The sequence below is a fragment of the Rhinolophus sinicus genome, linkage group LG13 (assembly GCF_036562045.2).
Source record: "Rhinolophus sinicus isolate RSC01 linkage group LG13, ASM3656204v1, whole genome shotgun sequence".
Lineage (NCBI taxonomy): Eukaryota > Metazoa > Chordata > Mammalia > Chiroptera > Rhinolophidae > Rhinolophus > Rhinolophus sinicus.
The window spans coordinates 61,719,136-61,742,643 of NC_133762.1; the positions used below are offsets into that span (position 1 = coordinate 61,719,136).

General features: G+C 47.1%; 1 protein-coding gene and 1 pseudogene across 1 annotated transcript in view; both read left to right on the plus strand.

Moving 5' to 3' along the window:
- The window catches only part of ACSS1 (acyl-CoA synthetase short chain family member 1), a 74,489-nt gene extending 50,992 nt beyond the window's left edge, over positions 1 to 23,497 (plus strand). Inside the window, exons 4-14 of the mRNA XM_019716781.2 lie at positions 3,150 to 3,325; positions 3,714 to 3,866; positions 7,280 to 7,427; positions 8,743 to 8,880; positions 13,921 to 14,013; positions 15,185 to 15,297; positions 15,712 to 15,838; positions 16,596 to 16,723; positions 16,819 to 16,882; positions 20,309 to 20,427; positions 21,781 to 23,497. Of these exons, the coding sequence (XP_019572340.2) occupies positions 3,150 to 3,325; positions 3,714 to 3,866; positions 7,280 to 7,427; positions 8,743 to 8,880; positions 13,921 to 14,013; positions 15,185 to 15,297; positions 15,712 to 15,838; positions 16,596 to 16,723; positions 16,819 to 16,882; positions 20,309 to 20,427; positions 21,781 to 21,960 (1,439 nt within the window). The 3' untranslated portion in view covers positions 21,961 to 23,497. The remainder of the gene's footprint in view (positions 1 to 3,149; positions 3,326 to 3,713; positions 3,867 to 7,279; positions 7,428 to 8,742; positions 8,881 to 13,920; positions 14,014 to 15,184; positions 15,298 to 15,711; positions 15,839 to 16,595; positions 16,724 to 16,818; positions 16,883 to 20,308; positions 20,428 to 21,780) is intronic.
- On the plus strand, positions 12,850 to 13,431 carry LOC109437497 (transcription initiation factor IIA subunit 2; annotated as a pseudogene).
- Positions 23,498 to 23,508: the final 11 nt, after the last annotated feature.

A 23,508-nucleotide genomic window follows, 5' to 3' on the forward strand; every position in this document is an offset into this window, starting at 1 on the left:
CTCAGTCAGCAGCTATTTCAGATTCGAGGGGATGGAACCTAGATGCCACTTCCCATGTAAAGTAGTGTGAGACCAGGTCACAGAATTTGCAGCTATCTTTAATATGCCCCTGGGAGGGTGGAAGTATGATTATGGCCACCATGGTCTCACCTTGAGCTGGGTGGCCACCACAGGTAGTACGTACTGTTCTAGAGTTCTAGTCTCCTGGCCTGGCCTCCAGGTTCTGACCACTCCTATTCCCTTTATTTTTTTTCTCTTGCTTTAGGCCATGTGAGGAGTGGAGAGAGAGGGAGGAGTGGTGGTGAGGGTGGAGGTCAGGAGGATAGCTCTGAGAGATGCAGTGAGGACAGAGTAATGGCTGGCACAGATTGCCACTCCCTAATCTCCCAGAACCTGTGAGTATGTTACCTAACATGGCAAAAGGGCTTTGCAGATGTGATGTACCTTAAAATGGGGAGATTATCCAGGTGGACCCAATCTAATCACATAAGCCCTTGAAAACACAGAACTTCCTCTGGCTGGAGGCAGAAAACATGGCAGAAGGGGAGGTCAGAGAGGTTCAAAGGGTGAGAAGGACTTGACCTGCCTTTGCTCAGGGATCATGAGCCAGGGGATGTAGGTGGCGCTAGAAGTTGAGAATGACCACTGGCTATCAGTCAGCAAGGACTGGGACCTCAGTCCTAAAGTCACATGGAACTGAGTTTTGCCAATACCCTGAAAGAGTCTGGAAGCAGATTTTCCCCAAGAGCCTCCAGATAAGAGCCCAGCCTCCTGACACCTTGATTTTGGTCTTGAGACTCTTAGGACAGAACCCTGCTGAGCTCACCTGGACTACAGAACTGTAAGCTAAAACATGAGTGTCCTGAGTCACTAAATTTATGGTAATTGGCTATGGAAACCATAGAAAACGAATACAAATGCTGATCCTACTCAAAAACCAGGGAGATAAATCGAATCCTCCCACACAAAGCATCAGGTTGATCCTGCCTATGCCCCGAGGCTATGAACTCATCCTGTACCTGTCACCCATTTATGGAGAACCACAGGGTGATATGTGCTCTCCATGTACCTCCTAGGGACCAGGCCTGTGTACACAGGTTCCTGACCTTGAGAACCACCTGAATGGAGGCTTTGGACAAATGTGCTCAAGGAGTGAGGCGTGTGCCATGGGAGGCTGGGGAGGAGCTAAAACCTATGAAATGCAATTCCAGCATGTTAGATGGGCCAGGCTGATGTTTTCTCCTGAGTAGTCCTTGAGAAGGTTCCCTTTGCACCTGCTGGATCATCTCCCTTCCTTCCCTTTATGCAGCTCACCTGGACCAGTCCCAGCTCTTTTTTACAACTGTGTTGGTATAAGGATGAATATACCTGGAGAATCTCTGACAGGCTCTATCCAACAGAATTTGTTTTTCCAGGGTGACTGTCAAGGCTTCAGGAGCAAAAAGTGTGTATGACCAAGGGCCCCTGGTATGCAGAGCAAGATGTCACTACCCTTGGCACCCCGGGCAGTCTAGAGTATCTCTCGGAGCCCTGGATGACCTGCTGAGTCATCCAGCTACAAAGGCCTGTCTAGAGAATTCTCAGGGAGCCCTCAAGGCCATGTCATCTCTAGGTCTCTTGGGAGGAAGAAAGAATGTGGGTATATTGCTAGATATGCTTTTCCATCTGAAAAGCTGAGGAAGATTGGTGCCTTAGGGCTCCCTCAGAAGCAGATCCTGAGATGAGAGGTGAAGTTCAGTTTGGAAGTGGTCCTGGAAAGTGCTGCAGGGCCGTGGGAGTGAGTCTGGGAAGAGGAATGAAACCAGAACAGCTTCCACAGTGGGTGACCACAGCTTAGTGCCATCGGGGAACCCTGTGAGATGATGGAACCACATGCATCAGGATGACCCCTGACCCAGAGGTGAAGGAGTTGGGGTGTTTTGTACAGCAGCCTTTGAGAGTGATTGGTTGAGGGCTGCTGGAGTTGGGATAATTCCCCAGCACTTCTGCCTGTGACTGACTCCTAAAGAAGCCCTTAGAGCAGAGTGATTAAAAGGTTAAAGTGATGTGCCTGGGGCCCCTCCAGTCAGTACTAAACTGCATATTTGTTCTAGGCTCTTCCTTATGGTTGTTGACTGAACAGTAACATTGACTAGATAGTCCATCACCAAAAGGGTTTATTTGGGAAAAGGAAAAAGGAAAAAGAAAAAAGAAAGGGCGGTGTGTATGGGGTGGGGTGTGCAGCAGCATCAAAACGTGGACCCAGCGAGCCACATGCACGTTCTGCCTGAGACGGAGGATGCCTAAGGCAGTGAGACAGGAAGTTAGAACCATAGAGTTTTATAAAAAGGAAGTTAGGATCATAGAGTTCAAGGAGCCCAGCTTTACCCAGCTCCTCCCATAGACCTCCCAGCCTCATCAGTTTCCTTGAAGTACCAGTTCGTGTTTATCAGGCAACCATATAAAAACCCACTGTAACCTGGATCCTGCCGGGTCATCCAAGTTGGGGCACACTGTGGAGGGTCATTCCTTTGCCTGTAGTCCTGAGGCCTAGTTTGTGCCCATATCTGATTCCCTGCTCTTGGCATTCCCCTAGGTTAACTATGGAAGCTCGGATCAGCCTGGCACTGCCATGGGCCTGGCTGAGTCTGGCTGGGTCATCAAAGAGCAGGTGTGGAGCTTAGAGGGCCTTCCTCTGAAAGTGAGGGTGTGCGGTAGATGCAGCTCCTGGCATCTACCCAGGGTGTGGTCTCTGTTCTCTGGCAGTTTGGCCCTGGATAGTGAGGGGGTTGCACTGGACACATTGGGGCTTGGTCTCTGGCTGCCCAGCTTTCTTGGTTTCTGCTTCATGGTGGCTGTGCCTGGGGGTGATGTGATGGCCTGTTACCTGGGAAAGCCCCCGGGGCAGGTGGGAAGGAATGGTAGAAGGTTGAAAGAGTTCAGCTTCAAAGTAACTTATCTCCTCCTCAGAGCTAGAAAAATATTTGGTAATTTTGCACTCAGCACGAAGATTGCAAAGCAGGACACCCCTCACTTTTTTTGTTGCCTTTATTACTCAAGATTGATTTTCTCTGTCACCGCCCTGGGCCTGGAATGTTTGGCTGCCAGTCTGGGCTGTGAGGGTTAAAGTGGGGAGGAAACTGACGAGAAATGTCTGTTGTCTCTGTTAGCCAAGTGCAAGGTGGTTGTCACCTATAACCAAGGACTCAGGGGAGGGCGCGTGGTGGAACTGAAGAAGATCGTGGACGAAGCTGTGAAACACTGCCCAACCATCCAGCGTGTCCTGGTGGCTCACAGGACGGACAACAAGGTCCACATGGGGGATCTGGACGTTGCCCTCGAGCAGGTGGGTTCACCTCAGTTGGCACCATTTGAGGAGGAGAGGTTATTCTTTGGTTAACTGGAACTGAGTCTTGTTGGATTGTGGTTCTGAATCTGGGTCTTCCTGAGGTGTCCAGGTTTCCCTGTGGTATATGATGGGCTTACATCCTGGTTGGGAAAATGGAATTCATATACCACAAACATAGTGAAACAGTTAATGTAACAGAAATGATTGGATTCATTTTTTTATTTTGTGTCCTCTCTGCATCTGGAATTGAACTAGGACAGGCCAGCGGTGAGCTCTGATCCAGTCTGCTGAGTCTCACAGCAGCCAGAGGTGTTCTCAAGGAAGCTGAATGGAGGGGAGAGGCTAACTGCCCTGGGTGGGGCTGTTTTTGTTTTCTTCCTTATAGGAAATGGCCAAGGAGGACCCTGTTTGTGCCCCAGAGAGCATGGGCAGTGAAGACATGCTCTTCATGCTGTACACCTCCGGGAGCACCGGTTCGCCCAAGGGCCTCGTGCATACCCAGGCAGGCTACCTGCTGTATGCTGCCCTGACACACAGGGTATGGCTTTGGTGGGGGTTGGAGGGTGCACAAAGCTCACCTCCCTGGTGCGGTTGGGCCTGGGGCCTGGTGGGGCTGGATTTAGGGCTAGCACTCCTGCCATAAAGTGGTACCCGTGGGTGAGAGGTGCTCATGTTTTCCCACAGTGTGCTGATGAGCTAGGCTGCTGTTGAGTCATGACACTAGCCCAGTAGGATGGGTGGACAGGGGGGGCTGTGTTCCTGTCCTTGCTGGAAGAGTCCAGGTCCCAAGGTTGAGTCTTACTGCTGGCCTTTAGTCCTTTGCACCCTATGTTGTCTGTTGGCTTGAAGTCCTGCAGGAATGGGGCCCTCACCAGCTCTGACACATTCACGGGTAGGGCCACATTCTGATGCTCAGGTCCTAGACACTTTGGCCTTCCTGGCCCCCTCCTCCATAAAAAAAATATTAAAAATTTTATTTTACAACTGTTGGTATAAGGATGAATATATATATATATATATATATATATATATATATATATATATATCACTGTTATGTATTAAAACATTTTCTTCTACTTAAGAGACCATTTTTTTTCTTCTGATTTTAAAAGAAAGTAAAACATTTTCATGTGCCCCTAAAAGTATTGTGGCTTCTAAGCCCTGCTCACTTGGGCTATATTTTAAAAGTAAAGTTAAAAAGATTTGCTTTTATAAAGAAATTTAAATTTAGTACATGGAAATTATATTATAGTGTCCTTAAGGGATTATAAAGCAAGCCATATGACACTTTTTTTGTTTGTTTGTTTGCTTGTTTCAATAAATGAGTTTAGAAATCAGTACTCATTTAAATATGGGTGGGAGATTGCAGTTTATCGTGGCATCTCTGATCGCCTCGGGAAGTGGCTGACAGTTTCCAAATGGGATTAGATTTTTTTTTTTTTAATTTTATTTTATTAAATTTATTGGGGTGATTAGATTTTAATATACCATCTGTAGACCATACTCTCTGTTGCAGAATGCAAAAAGAAGCTCCAGTAGGTGCCAGCAGCAAAGGGAACTGTCTGGCCAGTTGAGCGGAAAGCTCAGGCCCATCCAAGCAGGGCTCAGACATTGTCCTGGGTAGTGCTATCTTCCCTGCCTCAGGCCACTTCTGTGCCTACCACGTTCTCAATAGGTTTTGATTTTTTAATTTGGCTCTTCCAGGGGCCAGAGAGAACCTTGACAATCCCAGTCACTATGGTCAGAGGTGGGGGTGGGGGGTAGAATATGCTGATTGGCCACCCTGGGTCACGTGGGAGGAGAACCTCATGGATGAGAATAGATGAGGAGTGGGTGCTGAGCAGCGCATACACACGGCCTCCCAGTGGAGATGTCTGGTCCTGCTGGTGGCCACTCACACCCCAGCACTAAGGATGTTGAAAGTGAGGCAGAAAGACATGTAGTACAGAACCAGGCTGAGCAGACAGTGTATTATACTTAATACAAATCCATATTAAGACAGTGCGTTCTGGCTGCGGGGTGACCTTGAGCATGTCATAGAACCTGTTTAGACCTCAGTGTTCTGATCTGAAAAACCTTACCCTTCCTCAGTTCTTGGTGGGATGTTGCAAAGATTGATAAGTAAGTAAAAATACTTTGGAAAATAGAAACACTGGGATCAAATACCAAGAAAGTCACAGAATGAATCAAATTGTTCCCATCAATGTATAATAAAATTAACATTAGGGAAGCTATAAATATGAGAGATTCTTTATTTTTTTTGTGTTTTCAGAGTATTACCAGGATACTGTCCATGTGAACAAAAGAAGTGGGATATAGGAACGGAAGACCATCTTTTGACTTTTTCAGTACATTGAGTTGTTGGGTTTTTTTTTTTTTTTTTTGGAGCATTAGGAATAGAAACTTGCAGCCTTCTGTAGAAAAAGTGTGTTTGTGTGTGTGCACATATATCTATGTATGTGTCTCTCTGCACACATGCATATATGCACATGCAGAGGATATTAGGTCTATTGGTTTCTCTCAGGGAAGAGGACAGTTGACTGAAGGGATGATAGGAGTGTGAGCTGATTTTGGAGGTGTGCAGTGGGGTCAGGGCACCGGCTGCCTCCTGGGCCCTTTGGAGAATGGCTGGCCCCACTTACCTACCCTCCCTCCAAGAACTGCAGGGGGAGAAATCTCCAGCCGTTTGAAAGACTTGACAATTTGGGTCCAAGTTGTATTAAAAATCCATTCAGTTCCCAAATGATGTGGGGTTTTGGGATGGGGGCATCCTGATTCACCAGGGCAATGAAAGTTCAGTCTTCCTTGAAAGAATCCTCCCTCACCTCAGACACTGCTCCACAGGACTCTAGCCATGTCCAGGCCACCACTATGCTGTCTGGAAACTTCTGGAGAATCTCAGTGCTTGTCTTTGGCAGCAGAAGACTGGAGCCATTTGCCACTCCCCCCAATGAAAAAAAAAATTTATTCAAAATAGAACACAGATATAGAAAACCATCCAAGTTAAATATGTGGCTTAATGAATTATTATAAGGCAAACCGACTTCATTCAGGAAATGAAACATCTCCAGCCTCACAGAAGCCCCTTCATAACCCATCTGCCCTCAGCCTACTCCCCGCATCCTGACCTTGAAGCATCCCTGCCTTGCATTTTCCTTTTTCTAGTTGTCAACTGGATGTGCATCACTGGTCCTGCAGCTTACTCTTGCCATTGACATTTTTGCAACATGTCTTTTAAGCCTTTTCAAACCTATAGGTTTCCCTCCATCCCTTCCATTTCCTTATACTTTGTCTGTTGTAGCACCTGGCTGTTTTCCCTCTGTCCTCCATGTTTCCTGCAAAGGACAGTTGGATCCAGAGATAGGATCAGGCTCAGGTTGAACCCTTTGGCAAGAATGCAAGAAACACCTGTGTCTCACCTCTCAGGCTTTTAGAAGCTGATGATGCTTGAGGTGTTTCTTGGTCTTTTTGACTTTCATTTTTTGCAGTTTTGAAGGGATTTTAAAAATTGTGGTATAACTTAATGCAGAAAGATGTCCTTATACATACAATTATGTAGATGAAGTTTTACCTGTGAGCACACGTGGCGCCACCACCCAAATTAGGACATAGGGTGTCTTCAGCCCTTGGAAGGTCCTTACATGCCCCTTGCAGGCAGACCCCCAGCAAGACCATCTTTAGTGTGCCTTCAGTATACAGATCAGCTTTGTTGAGTTGGGGCTACATTCTGGGGTTTAGCTTCTTTCATTGTCCTCTGCAAGAATCAATGTGTTACATGTACCAGTAGCTCCATCTTTTCATGGCTATGACTGCATGAAACCACCACAGTACACTTACTCCTCTGCTCTTGGAAGCCATTGGAGCAGCTGTGTCTCACAGTTACAGAACACTCTTAGTGACATGTGGGAACATGGGGTGACAGGCTCCTGACAGCCTCTCCTGTTTGTGCAGCTTGTGTTTGACTACCGGCCAGGGGACATCTTCGGTTGTGTGGCCGACATCGGCTGGATTACAGGACACAGCTACGTGGTGTACGGGCCCCTCTGCAATGGAGCAACCAGCATCCTTTTTGAGAGCACCCCAGTTTACCCTGATCCTGGTGAGGACTTGGAACCCAAATAGGGTCCCCCAGAGGGACCTTAAGGAAGGAGGAGAGGTTAACAGGAGGATGGAGTGGAGGCCTTCGCTCTGGCCTGGCTGTAGTTTATGGTCCCATGGCATAGCTGCAGAGTCTTGAGCCCTGATAGGTGGGCCGCGGCTGGGAGCCTTGTCCACAATAAGATCAGACGAGCAATAGAAGAGGGTCGAATTTGGCACTGGAAGCTGTCTCAAAACCATCAACTCCAGCACTCTCTAACTTAAACTGCCTGCCTCGGGCCTTCCCCTTATCACTGTATCGCTTATCTCTGGCCACCTGACCAGATCCAGCCCTTTTTGAAGCCCAAACCAACTGCCAGCCTACTCAAGTCCCCCAGACAGAGGGGGCTTTCTACAGCCTGCTAAGTGTGCTTTCAGGGCTGTTGCATCAGAGTGCATCAAGCATGACTTAGAGCCACCTCCATGAATTGATTTCACCTGGAGGAGGTGGCCATGTCTTGCTCACTTTGGCATCTTCTTCCCATTCAGTACAGTGACCCCAAGTATTCGTTTTAATGTAATTGAAAGGTGGTAGCCCTGCTAGAATGCTCTTGCCCAAGCATCCCACAGCGCTGACAGTTACGTGAGTAGACTGTCTTTGTCATCTCCCCTTCCTCCTATCCAGCCACCCAGTGGGGCTGGATGTGCTGTAGAAAGTGTACAGGGCATAGCTAGGGATTAAGAGCCATGTCTTAGGTGTGATCACAGGCACATCCCTTCAGCCACTTGAAGCTCAGCTTCTTGTGTGTAGAGCGATGGTGGTGAGTTTTGGGACATTATGGGAAATGAGGTGAGCATGTGCTGGGCCATTTCCCCGGTCCCTGGAGTGCATGCAGTGGTGGCCTGGCCGCAGTCTTCTAGGGGGAAGCACCAGTTACCACTTTAGAGACTATTTAAATGCCACTGAACACAAGTTCTATGTTAATGCTATAAGGGATTACTTTTCAATTCACAGTAACATCCTTTTAACTAATTCCTCACTATATCATGTAGGGTACATCATGTGGGTGGGTGCAGCTGTCCAGAGCCAGGCAAAGGCTGTTTACAAATGGACCAGCCTGTAGATGGGGGTGTGCTGGGGAATGACTGCCACAGCAAGCCCTTTCCCAGAGGGCTCCCTTTCCATCCTAGTGGTAGATGTTGAATCCTGTTTGTGTGAACAATGCAGGTATTTACACATACCCAGTAACCAGTACTGTTCACTGATCTCTAAATTAGTTTAAAATAGATAATGTCTGGTGGGCTCTCAGACTGACTGAATTGGGGCCTTTTTGTAGGTCGGTATTGGGAGATGGTGCAGAGGTTAAAGATCAATCAATTCTATGGTGCTCCGACAGCTGTCCGGCTGTTACTGAAATATGGTGATGCCTGGGTGAGGAAGTACGACCGCTCCTCCCTGCGGACCCTGGGATCAGGTGAGTGCTACTCTGTGGCTGGAGAGGATGTGTGTGTCGTCTGTGAAAGCCACTGCAGGCTTTTTAATGACTTTAATCATGAAAAGCTACGTGCCCGTGTCTGTGGTGAATTCAAACAATGCCAGGCCACACTGAGTAGGAAATAGAGGTCTCCGCCTGTCAGCCCCACCCCAGAGTCCGCAGCCATTGCCAGTCTGGGGCATAGCATTTCAGACACTTTCTGTGCCTCGGTTCTTTGCTTCATCCTTGTTATGAATCCTCACCAACTTGGTAAGATAAGGCCTGACCCCTTTCTTCGGTGACTGCACGGGATTGCCCCATGAAAATCAACTGCAGTTCTGCAGTTCACTCAGCATTCGCCTGACGCTGGACACCAGTTATTCCCAAGCACTGTAATAAAGGTCATTCTGTGCTGTACGCTGCTCTCACTTTAAATATTTCCAGGAAGGTAGATGCAAGATCAAAGGTTATCTCCATTTGTAGTTTTGATAGATGTGGCCAAGTCACATGAAAGCTTTTGGGAAAGGTGACATGGGGTTAGTTCAGATGGTACTAGGAGGCCCTTTCTGTTCTCTTAGCTTTTCCCTGATGCATTTCATTTCCCCCCTTACACATGTTATCAGGTGTGGTCAGGAGGGAAAGAAAGACGGGAGGCCCTCCCTGCTACTTGGTGAATACACGGATCTGCTTGGTGGTTTTTCATGGAGGAAACATGTGGGGCAGGTATCCTTGGAGATGTGTCTTGCTGCCAGTTGTGTCCATGGAAAAAGGAGCTTGGTGATGGTGTGCATGCACTGTTTGTCTGTGACTAAGGCAGGCAGTGCTGGTGCAGGACTTAGGGCCCGCCCTGATTTGCCCTGCCGCTCTTGCCTACAGTGCCCTGCTGCTCTCTCCTACCTCTCAGGACCCTGATCCTCCCTCGAGGCCCCTCTCTGTGCTGCTTCTCCTGGGGATTTCCTTGGCTTCTCTGGACCTTGGGCTGCCGGCTCTCAGACGAGCCGACTCCAGTCGGATATCTGTCCTCGTGCTGACCACCTCACCAGGCAGTGAGATCCCAGAAGTCACAGTCATCTGAGTCTTCTGCAGTGCTGTGTCCACATGCAGGGAAACACAGCAGGTCAGGTGGGGCTGACTGCTTGTTATGAAGCTGAGCCCTGGCCCGGATGCTGCCCTAACGCTCCACCCGAGTCTCTGGCTTCTCTGGAGCAGAAGTCACTAGGCAGCGCTACCTGTAAGACGTGTTTTCGTGCACCCAGCTCCTCCTCCCTGCTTGGGTCCTTCCTGGTGGTCAGTGTCAGTTTGTGTCTGGATGACCAAGCAGTTTGAATTTTCCAGGTGGGAGCAGCAGAAAGCACATTGGGCTCCATTCTAGGTGGCGGGGTGTCTGAGATACCTCTCTTGGCATGTTGGTGCTATAGAGGTTAGGCCTGTACACTCCTGACTGGGACCCTGTGTGGATGGAGAGGACCTGTGACATATCCCTACAGTCTGGGCCAGGCATCATTTGAGGACCAGTAGCAAGTGGAGGGGTGGCTAGTGCCATAAACAACTCAGGTTCTCCAGGTGTCATCTGCAAAGCCACCTGAGTGGACCTAGGGAGTTAAGTGGAGACAGGACTAGAGGGAGGTTATTTGCCAGATGCACTTATGGGATTCAGTTGCTGAGGAAAACTCACAACGACCCAAATGACAACGGCCCAAATGAAGTGCTCTGAGCACTTCAGGTCTCTAGTACCTGCATTAGAGTGGGGTGCTGGTCTCCATAGAAAGCTGCCTCAGCCAGGGGTCCCCCAGCACCAGGTGCTGGCCCTCTGTAAAGGTTGTGGTGTCTTGGATCAGGCGCCACTGACACATTCAAGGACGTCTCTGTACCAGGTAGCCCATATGAGGTTTAGCTGGGCTCTGGGTACTTTGCTGGTCTGGGGTGGGGGGGGTGCATATTCCTGCCACATAACCAATGCTAATAGTAGAGCCCTGGGGGGGGGGGTTCCCCAAGACCAGGTTATCAGTAAGCAGTGCTAGCAGGCTGGCAGTAAGCACCGTGTAACTCCTTGCACAGGGCACTGGCAGCATCAGAGACCAGCAAGCCTCAAGCTTAGCCAGGGCCAGCTTGCTGCTCGCTTCTTGCTGTAGCCATAGCTCAGGGCCATTCTAGATGGATTGATTAATCTTCATAGCCCTCCAGGCTTTGGGTGTGTTGACTTTACTTAACCTTACCAGTCAGCAGAATGTAGCGCATTCAAGACTTCTACCCCAAGATATATATTTCTTTAAACTTTTTTTTAAACTTTCAATTTTATAAGCAACACATGGATATATTCTTACTGTAAAAAGAAAAACTCAGTACTTTGCAATGAAAGCTGATGTCCTCTCTGAGTGCTGCTCCAGGGGACCCTGTTGCTTATGCACCTTCGGGTGCCTTCTTCAAAGTTGTGTGAGTATTCCTGTGCAAAGACACAGCTGGGCTCTGAGATGATTTCTTTAACATGAACGTGATTACACTGCACTATTATCTGTGAAGTTTATTTTAACTCAGTAATAGACGGAGTTTTCCATGTGGTTCTGCCCTCTTGTTTGAAAATGTCCTCACACCCTCCGTAGGGATTGCTGTGCTCCTTGTGGTCATGTCCCTGTGGTTGGCTCTTGGGGCTATTGGCAGTTTCCCAGTGTCAACCAGTGCTGCACAGTGGCATCTTCCTGCCTCCTTGTGGGCATGTGTGAGTGCAGGGGCAATACACACAACACCCAGCCACCCATGTGACCAACATGGGAGACCCCAGCCATAATAGGCGTTGGTTAGCTGCTGCATCGTGGGTGGTCCTTAGCATGAAGCAACCAGCATGAGAGTATTTCAGTATTTAGCAACAGTATGTCTAAACCTGTGAGTTCTAGCTGAGTGCTAGTCTGGTGTGGGTGTTTCATTAGAGTAGTGTCTTAGCTGTTCTGGCTGCTATAACATTCTGGCTGCTATAACAAAATACCACAGACTGGGGGGGCTTATAAACAACAGGAATTTAACTCTCACTGTTGTGGAGGCTGGGAAGCCTAAAATAAAGGCATGGGCATGGTTGAGTTCTGGTGAGGGCCCTCTTCCTGTGCGTTTGAGAAGACAATGTGTTCTTGCTGTGTCCTCACACGGTGGAAGGGTGAGGGAGCATTGTGGGACATCTTTTATAAGAACCCTAATCCCTTTCCTGAGGGCTCCACCCTCATGACCTCAGTACCTCCCAAAGGCACCACTTCTTAATACCATCATCTTTGGGAGTTAGAATTTCAACATGAATTTGGGGGACATGCACATTCAGACCACAACAGGTAGACACTGAGAATCAGCAGCGGAGTCATATGGCATAAGTGCCTTTCCCCTTTCTACTGAGGTATAAAATACAGTGAAATGCACGAATGTCAGGTGTTCAGCTTGAGAACTATTTGCATATATACATATATAGATAGATAACCACACCCGGATCAAGCCATAGAAATTTCCAGTCTCCAGAAAGTTCCCTTATGTCTCATCCCAGTCAGGATCCCCCAGCCATGACCACTACTTGGCCACTCTCAGTGTGGATTGATTTGCTTGTTCTTGAACTTCATATACATGAGCTTGTATGGCATGTGTTACCCTTGTGCCTACTGCAATTGCTCGGGGCCGTGACTCTGAGGTTTGTTCCTATTGGGCATACTGATGCTTACTCATTTTCATGCTGTACGGTATTTTACTGCATGAATACTGCACACTTTCTCCATTCCACTCTTGATGGATAGTGTTTAGTTTTTGGCCACTGTGAACATCCTTCTATGTGTCCACTTTCAGTGGATATGCACTCGTTTCTGTGGGGTGTGTGTCAGGAGTAACAGTTTTGAGTAATAGAATAAACTTACATTTCGCTTTAGTATAATCTGCCCCAAACAGTTGTCTAAAGTAGTTGTATTGGGGTTTTTCTGCAGTGGCCATGGATGTGGTGTGGGAAGTAGATACCTCCTGCTGGGCTCCTGGCTGTGCTGCTTCTGTGTACTTCACAGCAGGAAGTGCCTTCTCCACAGGAGATCAATGCAAAACTGAATAAGAAAAACAATTTCTTCCTCCTAAGCCATGGCATATCAGTTATGTAGAAATACCACTGTGGAAAACAGTCTTCGGAAAAGCCTTGATGAGCTCTTACAGTCTAAACAGATCACCCCCCCAACTTGCCCTTCAAGTTCTACTATGGTTTGATAAGGCTTATAAATTCAACATTGGCTCAGAGAGTCGGGAATAGCGTCAGTTCCAGGGGCTCTCTAAATACATATAGATTCTGTGATAATGTATGGACTTTTGTATAGAATTATATTGAATTCAGAGAGGTGACAGAATTATGAAAGTGAATAAAGTGAAAATTGTAGCCAGTGATGGGAACAATACTGGCTCCAATACTACAGAATGAATAGAAAAGTGGCCTTTTTAAATGCCATCTTCTGTTATTATTTATCACTTTTTAAAGAGAAACATAGAAGAGACTTTATTTATTCTAGGACTGCAAAAATGACTACACTGTGCTATACTATCAGAGAATCGAGTAGAAAGAAGCTTATAACTCTGTAGCTTCTTACATTACCTTTATTATTCAATATGAAGAAACAGAACTTTTTTTAATGACAATCAAGCGTCATTGCCTTCCTAATAATTCTTTAATAAACTCATTTTAAAACTCAGAAAAAAATAGTTATATTGGGTGTATGAACTTTTAGATATTAAGAGAAATGCCCAAATTGCTCCCCAAAATTGCCATACCAAATTACATGGTACATGTGATATTGTTTCCCCCACATTCTTGTCAGGTTTTTTCTTTTATTATTTTTGACTCTCCAGTGGTGAAAATATCTCATTGTAATTTGTATTTCTTTGATGGCCATAACATGACAGATCTCACTGCTTTTTCAAACCTCCTTTTATGTCCTTTAGGAAAATTATAGAGCTGTTTTCCCCTTAACTATCTATTTATTTTGGTTTCAGGTTTATTGAAGTGTATTAATATCTTTTTTCTTTTGTGTGTGGTTTCAGTGGGAGAACCAATCAACCACGAGGCCTGGGAGTGGCTCCACAAGGTGGTGGGGGACAGTAGATGTACACTGGTGGACACCTGGTGGCAGACCGGTGAGAGCATCCCTGAGGACAAGGGGTCAGGGCATACTTTGGGAACTGTGCTCACATTAGTGCACCGAGAACACACGGCTAAGCACCAGATGTGGGGGATCAAGTGTGAGACTGTGCAAATGCAATCCAACACCACTAATGCCTCAGCCCTCATCATATGTGGTTGTCGAAAACCTAGCGTATGGAGCGAGGAAGCTCAGGGATGGAGCCTGGCTGCTGTTGTGCAGCTATAAGACTTGGGACGTGTAATGACTTCTCTGAGTCTCAGTTTCCTCATTTGTAAAATGGGGGCACTCTCTCTAGGCCCCGGCTGAGGATGGAATGAGCTGATACCACTAACGAATGTTGCCCAAGTCCTGACATGTAGTAAGTACTCAGTTAAATGTTCTCTTTCCTCATAGGGTCTACTTTCTGAATGCAAGTACCTGTGATGACGATGAGCCCTGTTGTTTAAGGGACTATGAGTCTAAATCTAAGTTTTAGTGGGAAAAGGAATTTTCAGTGGCGTTTTGTTTAGATTTGCCCCATCTTCTCTTGGTTATATGACTTAATAGGATATTTGGGGCAGGAGACCGCCACTGATGTGGTTGCGGTCTCATCTTTCCAGAAGCCAGAAAGTGGGATGTTCCAAATAGCTCAGTTCTGATCCATTCAGCAGGGCATAGGACTGAGATTGCAACCGAATCTCATAAGGTATTTCCATGCAGGCTGATAGAAGGAAGTGCCAGAGAAATAATGTGAAAACAGAGTTTGTGGGCATCTGTTTTCGTTGTTTGGCCTGTGTGGAATGTGCACTGGCCCACAAGCAATTCCTCTCCTCCATCTTCCTGTGCAAGTAGGTGGACTCCATCTTTCCTGCTAAAGCAAGGGCTGGACACACAGGGCCTTGGAGGAGAAGAGGCAGCACCCACCGGGTGCCTTGGAGCCATGGCACCTAGGACTGAGCCCTCTACCTGGGCCCCATTCCATTCCACAGTGGAAGAGAACAGAGTCCAAGTCTAGTTTTGCCTTAGACAAAAGTCCTTGTGACACTGGGGGCCATTTCCTTGCCTCAAATGGGCAATCCCACCCACCTCCCACTCTGGGAGAGCACCAGTCAGTGTGGCTGTCCCAGACCCTTGATGACGTAACCCCTAAGCCCATTGGTGTTTCTTCCCCATTCTCCCCATAGAAACAGGTGGCATCTGCATTGCACCACGGCCCTCAGAAGAAGGGGCAGAAATTCTCCCTGGCATGGCGATGAGGCCCTTCTTTGGCATTGTCCCGGCTCTCATGGACGAGAAGGTGTGTAAGAACCTCACAGAGGTGTCTTCCTCTTCCTTGTGCACCCTACATAGCTCCTTAGCATTTCTTTCCACCTTCCTGGCCTCCTCTGCCCACTCACCCATGTCACACATACCCAGGATCTGGTAGGTGGCAGAAGGTCCTGTGTCTTCATGCAGCATTCACTGCAGAGGAGTCTTCTCTTAGACACACAGTGGATAAAATCACCACGTGGGGGGAGCCCAGGTTCTCCTCAAAAGCTCTCTTGAGTCCAGTTCCTTGCAGAGGAGAAAACTCTGGACAGTTCCTTTGGGGCACACTTGTCATTTTTCTGCCTCTAGCCAAGCAGTTAAGAGAATAATGCTGATTGTCAGTTTTTTACTTCTCAGCCAGAATCTGCCTGGTCTCTCACACTTGTGCCTTCTGCGTCTGCAGGGGAACGTCATGGAGGGCGACAGTGTGTCTGGAGCTCTGTGCCTCTCCCAGGCCTGGCCAGGCATGGCCAGGACCATCTATGGAGACCACCAGAGATTCGTGGATGCCTACTTCAAGGCTTATCCAGGTGAACTGCTAGCGTGGGTCATGTTATGCCTTTACACACACTGCTGGAACCTTATTCTCAGAAAGCCTTTCTAAGGTAATGGTGACTATGAGCACAGTGCAGGTTAAGGACAGGCATTTTGAGGCATGAGTTTGAGTCCTGACCCCTCCCTCTTTACTTCCCTGACTTTATGTCTAAAATGGGAAAAGACCTACCTCAGGGACATCGTGGGGTTAAGTGGGAGAGCACGCAGAGCCCTAAGCACATGGCCCATGGTGCACACTCCTTAGGCTATTAGGAAAGAAGAGTAAAGAAACCACCTTGGAAAACTGTCATGATCGCTGTACGTTTTCTTCTGTTTTACTTTTTTTATTTTTCCCTGTTTGCTTTTGTGTCCTTGTGTTGGAGTTTTACATATAACAGTGTGCCTTTTGGGATTCAGTCTCAAGCTTGTAAGTGAGACTAATTTGGGGGGAAGTTTGAGTGTGCTCATTGTTATGTCTTCTGCTCCCCAGACATTTGCAACCTTGACTGCATTCTGCTGTCTCAGAACCATCTGTCTTTCACTAGCATACAAATAGCACATCTAGAGAGTGTCTCTATGAGGGGTTGCAAGGAGGGCCAGCAGGCAGGAAGTCAGCAGAGTACAGGGTTCAGAGCTTTCTTCTATAGAGTGAGGTTTGGACATGGGTCCCATTATGTCCCTTATGGAAGGATGGAAGCCCTGCTGGGTCTTGGTTCGGAGGTACTGGCACTAAATTCCCGCACTGTGGTGCAGGCTACTACTTCTCTGGAGATGGGGCTCACCGAACCGAGGGTGGCTATTACCAGATCACGGGGCGGATGGACGATGTCATCAACATCAGTGGCCACCGACTGGGGACAGCAGAGATTGAGGATGCGATGGTGAGTGCAGGTCATGTTGGCCTCAGATTGGGAGCTGTATGTAATTTGCTGTGTCAGGTGTTCCACTTCTCACCTTTCTGTTCTGTTTGGTACAGTCTAGTCACCCCGCAGTGCCAGAGACCGCCGTCATTGGCTACCCGCACAACATCAAAGGAGAAGGTGAGCACTATGGAAGGAGCTCCTCTGATCTCTGGCCTTGGTGCCCATCATGGCACCTCTGTAGAAAGAACAGAATCTGGAAAATGGGTGGCAGAGTGTTTATGGGTGAAGCTGTTGGTTTTCTTCTCCTTCAAGTGGAGATTTTGGGTGAGGACACTGAACAGCATACCTGTGAGACTAGGGTCAGATTTCAGAGATGCCCTAGCTCCACTGTCCTTTAATGGCACTCATCCACAAGCAGCCCTGAGCTATTTGGTCCCAGGTGAGCTTGGGGAGTTTGCTCCTCTGTCCACAGTGCCTCTGGAGGCCCCATTAGAGAGGGCCTACGTTGAAATGCCCTGCCATGCTCACAGCATTCAGTGCCAGCTCTGCACCCAGGCTGGCAGATCAAAGTAGGCCCTGGAGCAGGCTCTTTTGCCGCTCTGGGACTCTTTTTGGAGGAATTTGACCTGTGGTTTCCATTGCACAGTGACATGTGGAGGAACACAGAACAACTGATCAGTTGTCTTCTTTACCAAGGACACACTTTGTTCCAAAGTCTGCCAGTTTCTAAGAGGGTGGGTCTAGGAAGGGGCAGAGTCCACCTGAGTGTTGAAATGCATGGCCTGGTGTGACCTGAGCACTCACTGACTCTGTGCTGCGCTGCTGGGCAGACCGACCTCTACTGTCCCACCATGTAGCCTGGGATTGGGTGCTCTTCCTGCTGTTATCAGGGACATCCTGTGTTGACTGTATCTCACATGTCCCCTACACTTCCCTTCCATGTTTGTGTGCTACTGTTTTTCTTACTCAACACTTTCTCTGTAAAATATAACATTTATTTTCAGTGTTCTAAAAAAAAATGTTCAATTGCCATGAGAAGGATTTACTCATGAGGCTGCTTTCCTTTTGTTATCAGGAGACTGAGATATGAGGGAGACGTGTTAGGGATCAGAAGTGGGCAGAGATGGGAACAGGTCCTCATGTGTGACTCTCAGAGGCCTCGGGCCACTTCACACTCCCATCAGCAGCTCTCTACTTACTGGTATCCTAAGTAACTCTGGTATGGCCAGGCCTTGTAATGTCTGCCAGGCTGGTTGCAGAGAATTTGTATGTTATGGGTATGATGACATGCGTTTTCCTGATTTCTTACAAATTTGAGCATCTGTCCATTTGTAATACATGAATAACTCATTAATTGTTCTTGGTAAGCTCTAAAGACTTCTGCAAAAGCTGTTGTATATTTATTTGTTCCCACCCCCTCTGTCTGCACTTGATATGACCAATGTGCAGTGCTTTTGCTATTGACCTGTCTCACCAGTCCCCAAGTTCAGCCTTGCGTACCTCCTCCTGGCTCTTAGCCAGCTCCTCCTCTCACATTGAGGCTTTCCTGACACATCTCTGCTCAGAATTCAACAATCCAGGCTCATTTCAGTATCATCTCATTGGAGAGATGAGTGACTGGCAGGGAAAGGCGCTGATTAGAGACAAGGGGGAAACAATCAGGACAACATGTCCAGTGTGATCCCACTAGGGTTTAAAAGATGGTAGTATACACACCTAGAAGTTAACTTTAAAATTTGGGTCCGGAGGCAGCAGACAGCAGCCCCCGAGAACCTGCCTATTGTGGGTTCTATTTAGGGGCTGTCACTATTTAATCCTGACTCACAGCTGTGAGGTGAGTACTGTTAGCTCCCCATTTTACAAATAGAAAACTGTGGCACAGAGTGGTTAAGTGACTTACACATAAATAGCAAGGCCACACAGCTAGCAAGGGATTTGGAACCAGAGCAGTCTCTCCTAACCATCATACTGCATTGTTTTCAGGGGAGGAATGAGGGGAGAGAGGCAGGGAGGAGAGGTGCAGTTTTATTTTATATACTTTTGTAGTGTTTTAAATTTTGGTAATCAGCGTGTGTTGCTTTAGTGGTTTTAAATTTTTAATTAACGATAGTTATATCCACAGCAGACCTCATTCGGTGGGCCTTCCCAGCCAGATAAGGTGTCGGCTTTGCCTGTTTCTTCTGAGCCCCTGTGGTGTGGGTCAAAACTACCTGGCATTGGACATACCAAGATGAGAGAAAAATACAGCTCTTCCACTCAAAGATCTCACAACTTAATGAGGTGGACATTGGTGGGGACCAACAACTGTTCACATACAGCAAGTGCCACAGCTGTATTCATGGACAGAGTCAGGAAAGGCTTTACAAAGTGCAGAGTAGCTGAACTGGGTCTTGAGGGGTGAATAAGAGTTTGCCAGGTAGAAATGGAGGCAGGGTGGTGGGGAGGCAAAGGCTCTAGGTTTCTACAGATAGTAACTTATTCAGGAAAGTCATTCATTGATGCATTTAACAAAAATTTGTTGAGGACCTACTATGTTCCAGGAACAGTTCTAAAAGTTGAGACACAATAGTGAGTGAAAGACATGAAGTCTCTGCTCCACAAAGTTGACATGCTGGAGGGGTTAGGGAGTAGAGGGTAGAGACAGACAAAAAACAGTATACATGATCAATGAGGAAACTACGTAGTATGTTAGGTGATATGTGCTGGAGGGAGAATTCATTTAGATGGGGTGGAATTGGTACAGGAATAAACAGACAAATGAATAATAAATAGGGCTGCATATATGTAGAAACATCGTGTATGAGAGAGGGGAACATTGCAGGTCAGTGGGGAAAGGACCGACTGTCCAAGATGGTGCTGGGATAAGTGACTACTCATATGGAGAGAAAACAATTAGATCCCAGTGTCATACCATATACATGATTATCCCAAGTAGATTGAAAAGAAATGTATTCAGAGACCTGTGGGAACCACTGTAAATCTTTTCTGGAACATGGTAGGATACTGACAAACAAAACGTAGTGTCTGTGCTAAATTATGGGTTGGCCAGTGTCACCCAACAGACTTCCTGCCATGACAGAGCTGTCCCTCATTTGTGCTGTCAGTATAGTAGCCACTAGCTATATATAGCTCATGTGACCGAGGAACTGCATTTTCAACTTAATTTAAATTTAGATATCCACTGTGGCTCGTACTTACAGTGCTGGACACATACACAGGTTAGTGCCACGTGCCATGTTCCCTTGCACAATCTCATGGTAGCTGGTAGTAAATGTCCTATAAACCCATTTTATGGGCTATTTCACAGGTGCAGGGGCAGGTAGAGAGGTGAAGTTCCGTGTGCAAGGTCACATGCACAGCTAGTCAACACCAGAACCATGGTGCGAAGCTCTCAACCATGGATGCTCACCCATCTGGGACGATCAGTGGAACTGACAGAATCATCGCTTCTACTTTGAATGAAAATGGTAATGCATTTTGAGGGCTGCAACTAAAGAAACCAGCTGCTACAAGGTCACCAACATATGATTTGATATGTTTGGATTTATGGTGATTTATATACAACTCTGGCTAATACGTCCCAAAACTTTGCTCCCCTTCCAGCTGCATTTGCCTTTATCGTGTTGAAAGATGATGCAGGTGACTCGGATATGGTGATGAGTGAGCTCAGGTCCACAGTGGCCACCAAGATTGCCAAGTATGCTGTGCCCGATCAGATTCTGGTGAGTGGACTTCCATCTCAGGTGCAACTGCACTTCTCATCTCGCTCCTCCTTCTCTGCTTCCCACAACTAACATCATAGCAAAACTGACACTAACTGTTTGGTTTCCTGGGTGGTGAGTGAGGGTGGTGGATGGCTGCATTGTCAGAGGGAGACGGAGAGGTGCAGGGAGATGCAGCATCAGAAATCTGCACAGCTTGCCTGTCCAGGGGGTAGTGCTGGCCAAGATTATATGCTCTCTAACTTTGCATATGGTGGCTAGTTACAGGAATAGAAGAAAATTAGGGATTTTAAGTAGAGAAACGTGTGGAAAATACCAGAATTCTTCAGCTCCTGTGTGGTTTCTGAACACTTTTCCCGGTATTAGTGAGGGAGATATCACTAGACCCTATCTGAGGGAGCCTATGTTGGAGTCAGTTCTGTGGAAAATTGGGCTACCCTCTGAGCCCCGTTAGTTTTTCACTCCTTTCTTTGTTAGCATTTCCCCCATGGCATTACTTGGTCTGGAAATGGTCCTATGAGGCCTCACTTGGTGTGGCATAGGTCAAACTGTTGCCCTGGGGATCAGAGTTTCAGGGAGTCCTCAATACTCCTTAGACCAGGGGTGTCCAAACTTTTTTCAACATTTTTTACCAAGGGCCATATGCAGTAAAATACACAAACGGCTGGGCCACTCACTCGAGGTGAAGTACGTATTGCCTCACCTGGTTTATTTAAGTAAACTAAATATATTTTTGGAATTTGCTGCCGGCCAATTAACAATGGATTGCGGGCCGTAGTTGGCCCGCAGGCTGCAGTTTGGACACCCTGCCTTAGACGAACTGAATTATATCAAAAGACAAGTCACTATTAAAGTGCCCAAACTCAGCTCCTAATGTATTGCCATTGACCCTGAATGGGCTGTGACTGTTTAAAATGTAAAATGCTAAATTTTCAAATACTAAGCAAGACGATGTTTTTTTCTCCCTTAAGTAGCTCTTACCTCATATGTTAAGACAAAACCAACCCTGGCTCAGGCCAAGGAGTGGAGACAAGGTGCTATTGCACTTACTTGGTTCTGTTGCTACCTGGCGGCCCTTACTAGTGTAGCTTATGGGAGAAGCAGAGTTGTTGGCAGTGAGGTGAACCCAGGTACAGGTAAACCCTGTCATGGTGGAGGTTTCAGCATGACTCACAGTTGATCCTGAACTTTGGATTGATTACAGCTTCAGGTCCAGACTGTAGGAAGATGAAACCAGAGATCAGGGGCCCCACTATACCCTGGGCCGAGCCCTTCTTATTTCAGCGTAGTTAGAAGCTGGCTGGGAGTCTGGGCACCAACCCAGATTCTAATATTGCACCCCTTCCTTACCAGATAGTGAAACGTCTTCCAAAAACTCGGTCTGGAAAAGTCATGCGGAGGCTCCTGAGAAAGATAATCACAGGCAGAGCTCAAGATCTGGGAGACACCACCACCCTGGAGGACCCCAACATCATCACAGAAATACTGAGCGCCTACCAGAAGCACAAAGACAAGAGGGCTGCTGGTCAGTGATGGCTCTGACCAAAACCCTGAGCCCAAGCACCTAACTTATCCTTCTAGAACATAGCTCTCAGATGGCTTATTCCTAGATGTCCCAGAGCAGTCCCCTCCCAGCGCATAACCCACACCACCCCTAATGTGAAGTCCATGCTAAAATCCCTCCCTTCTTTCTATTGAAGAATCCATGCAGGGGTACTGTCAGATGTGGTTAGTATTTGTTCTACTTGTCCTGCATTTGGTTTCTTGGAATGAAAAGTCCCTGTCGTCTCTGTTTCTGTGTCCTCTTCATACGGCACAGGAAGGTGAAAAACCTGGTAAAATATGCCTGCTCAGATGACTGAGAGCTAGAAGCAGTTATGTTTTTTGTTTTTTTCCACATGCTTCTAGATACAACAGGCAGAGATTTTATTTTTATACTTTTATATTTTAGAAGGATAATGTGCAAGCACACACGTGAAATGTATGGATTTGCTTGTACATGCTCTTTGTAACATTTAGAGTTAGGAAAGTCTTCTGCCTTCACTTGCGGGGAAATATGGGGAGGATCAGAGGGTGCACTTTTAGTTATTGCTTAGCACATCTGGAAATCTGAATTGGGAATGTTTATACCTCTGTCTAAACACAGCTCTCTTGAGAACACATCAGCCTGCTTTTGTGTGTGTGTGTGTGTGTGTGTGTGTGTGTGTGTGTGTATTTCTACTTCCCTTGGTTTGTGTATAATGAAACCCAGCTCCTAAAATGATGGCATGAATGTGCTCACCTTATAGTTCTAAAGCTACTCCAGCTACATGTTCTGTTTCTCCAAGGTGTGATCTGGAAAGATCTCCCCTCCCTACCTTGGATGCCTCTTGGTAAGAGGTCAACATGCTTGAATCTGTGGGGTGGTTCAGGGAAGCCAGGAAAACTCAGGTAACTTAGAGCACTAATTTGGCTAGAACTAGGTCCTTACAAACTCTGCCTGTCTTTCATTCTGTGGTTGGGCATAAGAACTATTGAGGTCCAGTGATGGGAGCTGGAGCTCTGAATCAAGTCTCTCTCTTTCAATGTGACTTAAGTCCTCTGAATGTTAGCAAGCTGATGTACATCATCAGGTCACACAGTGTTTATTTGTTAGCCAAGCATGCCAAGGCCGATGGTGCGGAGTACAAGGGAAGATAGCCTGCTGAGCTAGGTCCTTGAGGACAGGGAAAGGTGGTCCTTGTCTTTACCCCACAGTCTGTAGTGCCGTGTACCTGTGTAGGTGTTCAAGGGGTATCTGGGGTGCTGAACACTTATTGTAGACCATAGCTGTGCTGGCCTCTCACGTGATTAGGCGAGTATGCCTGTGACCCCCAAAGAGGTGGCCATAGGACACAGATATATTGAGTGATGGTCTGTTGTTTCAGCACTTAGCCACAAAGAGCCTTGCATCTGGACCTGTCACATTGATGCTGGACTTGGCAGACTGTAGTTATGGTGCTATTTATGAAACGGCATAGATGTAAACTCAGACCAGGAACTCAGAATGATCTGCAGGGCAACTTCAAATACAGCTTTATTTTGTTCATTCTCTTCTGTTTG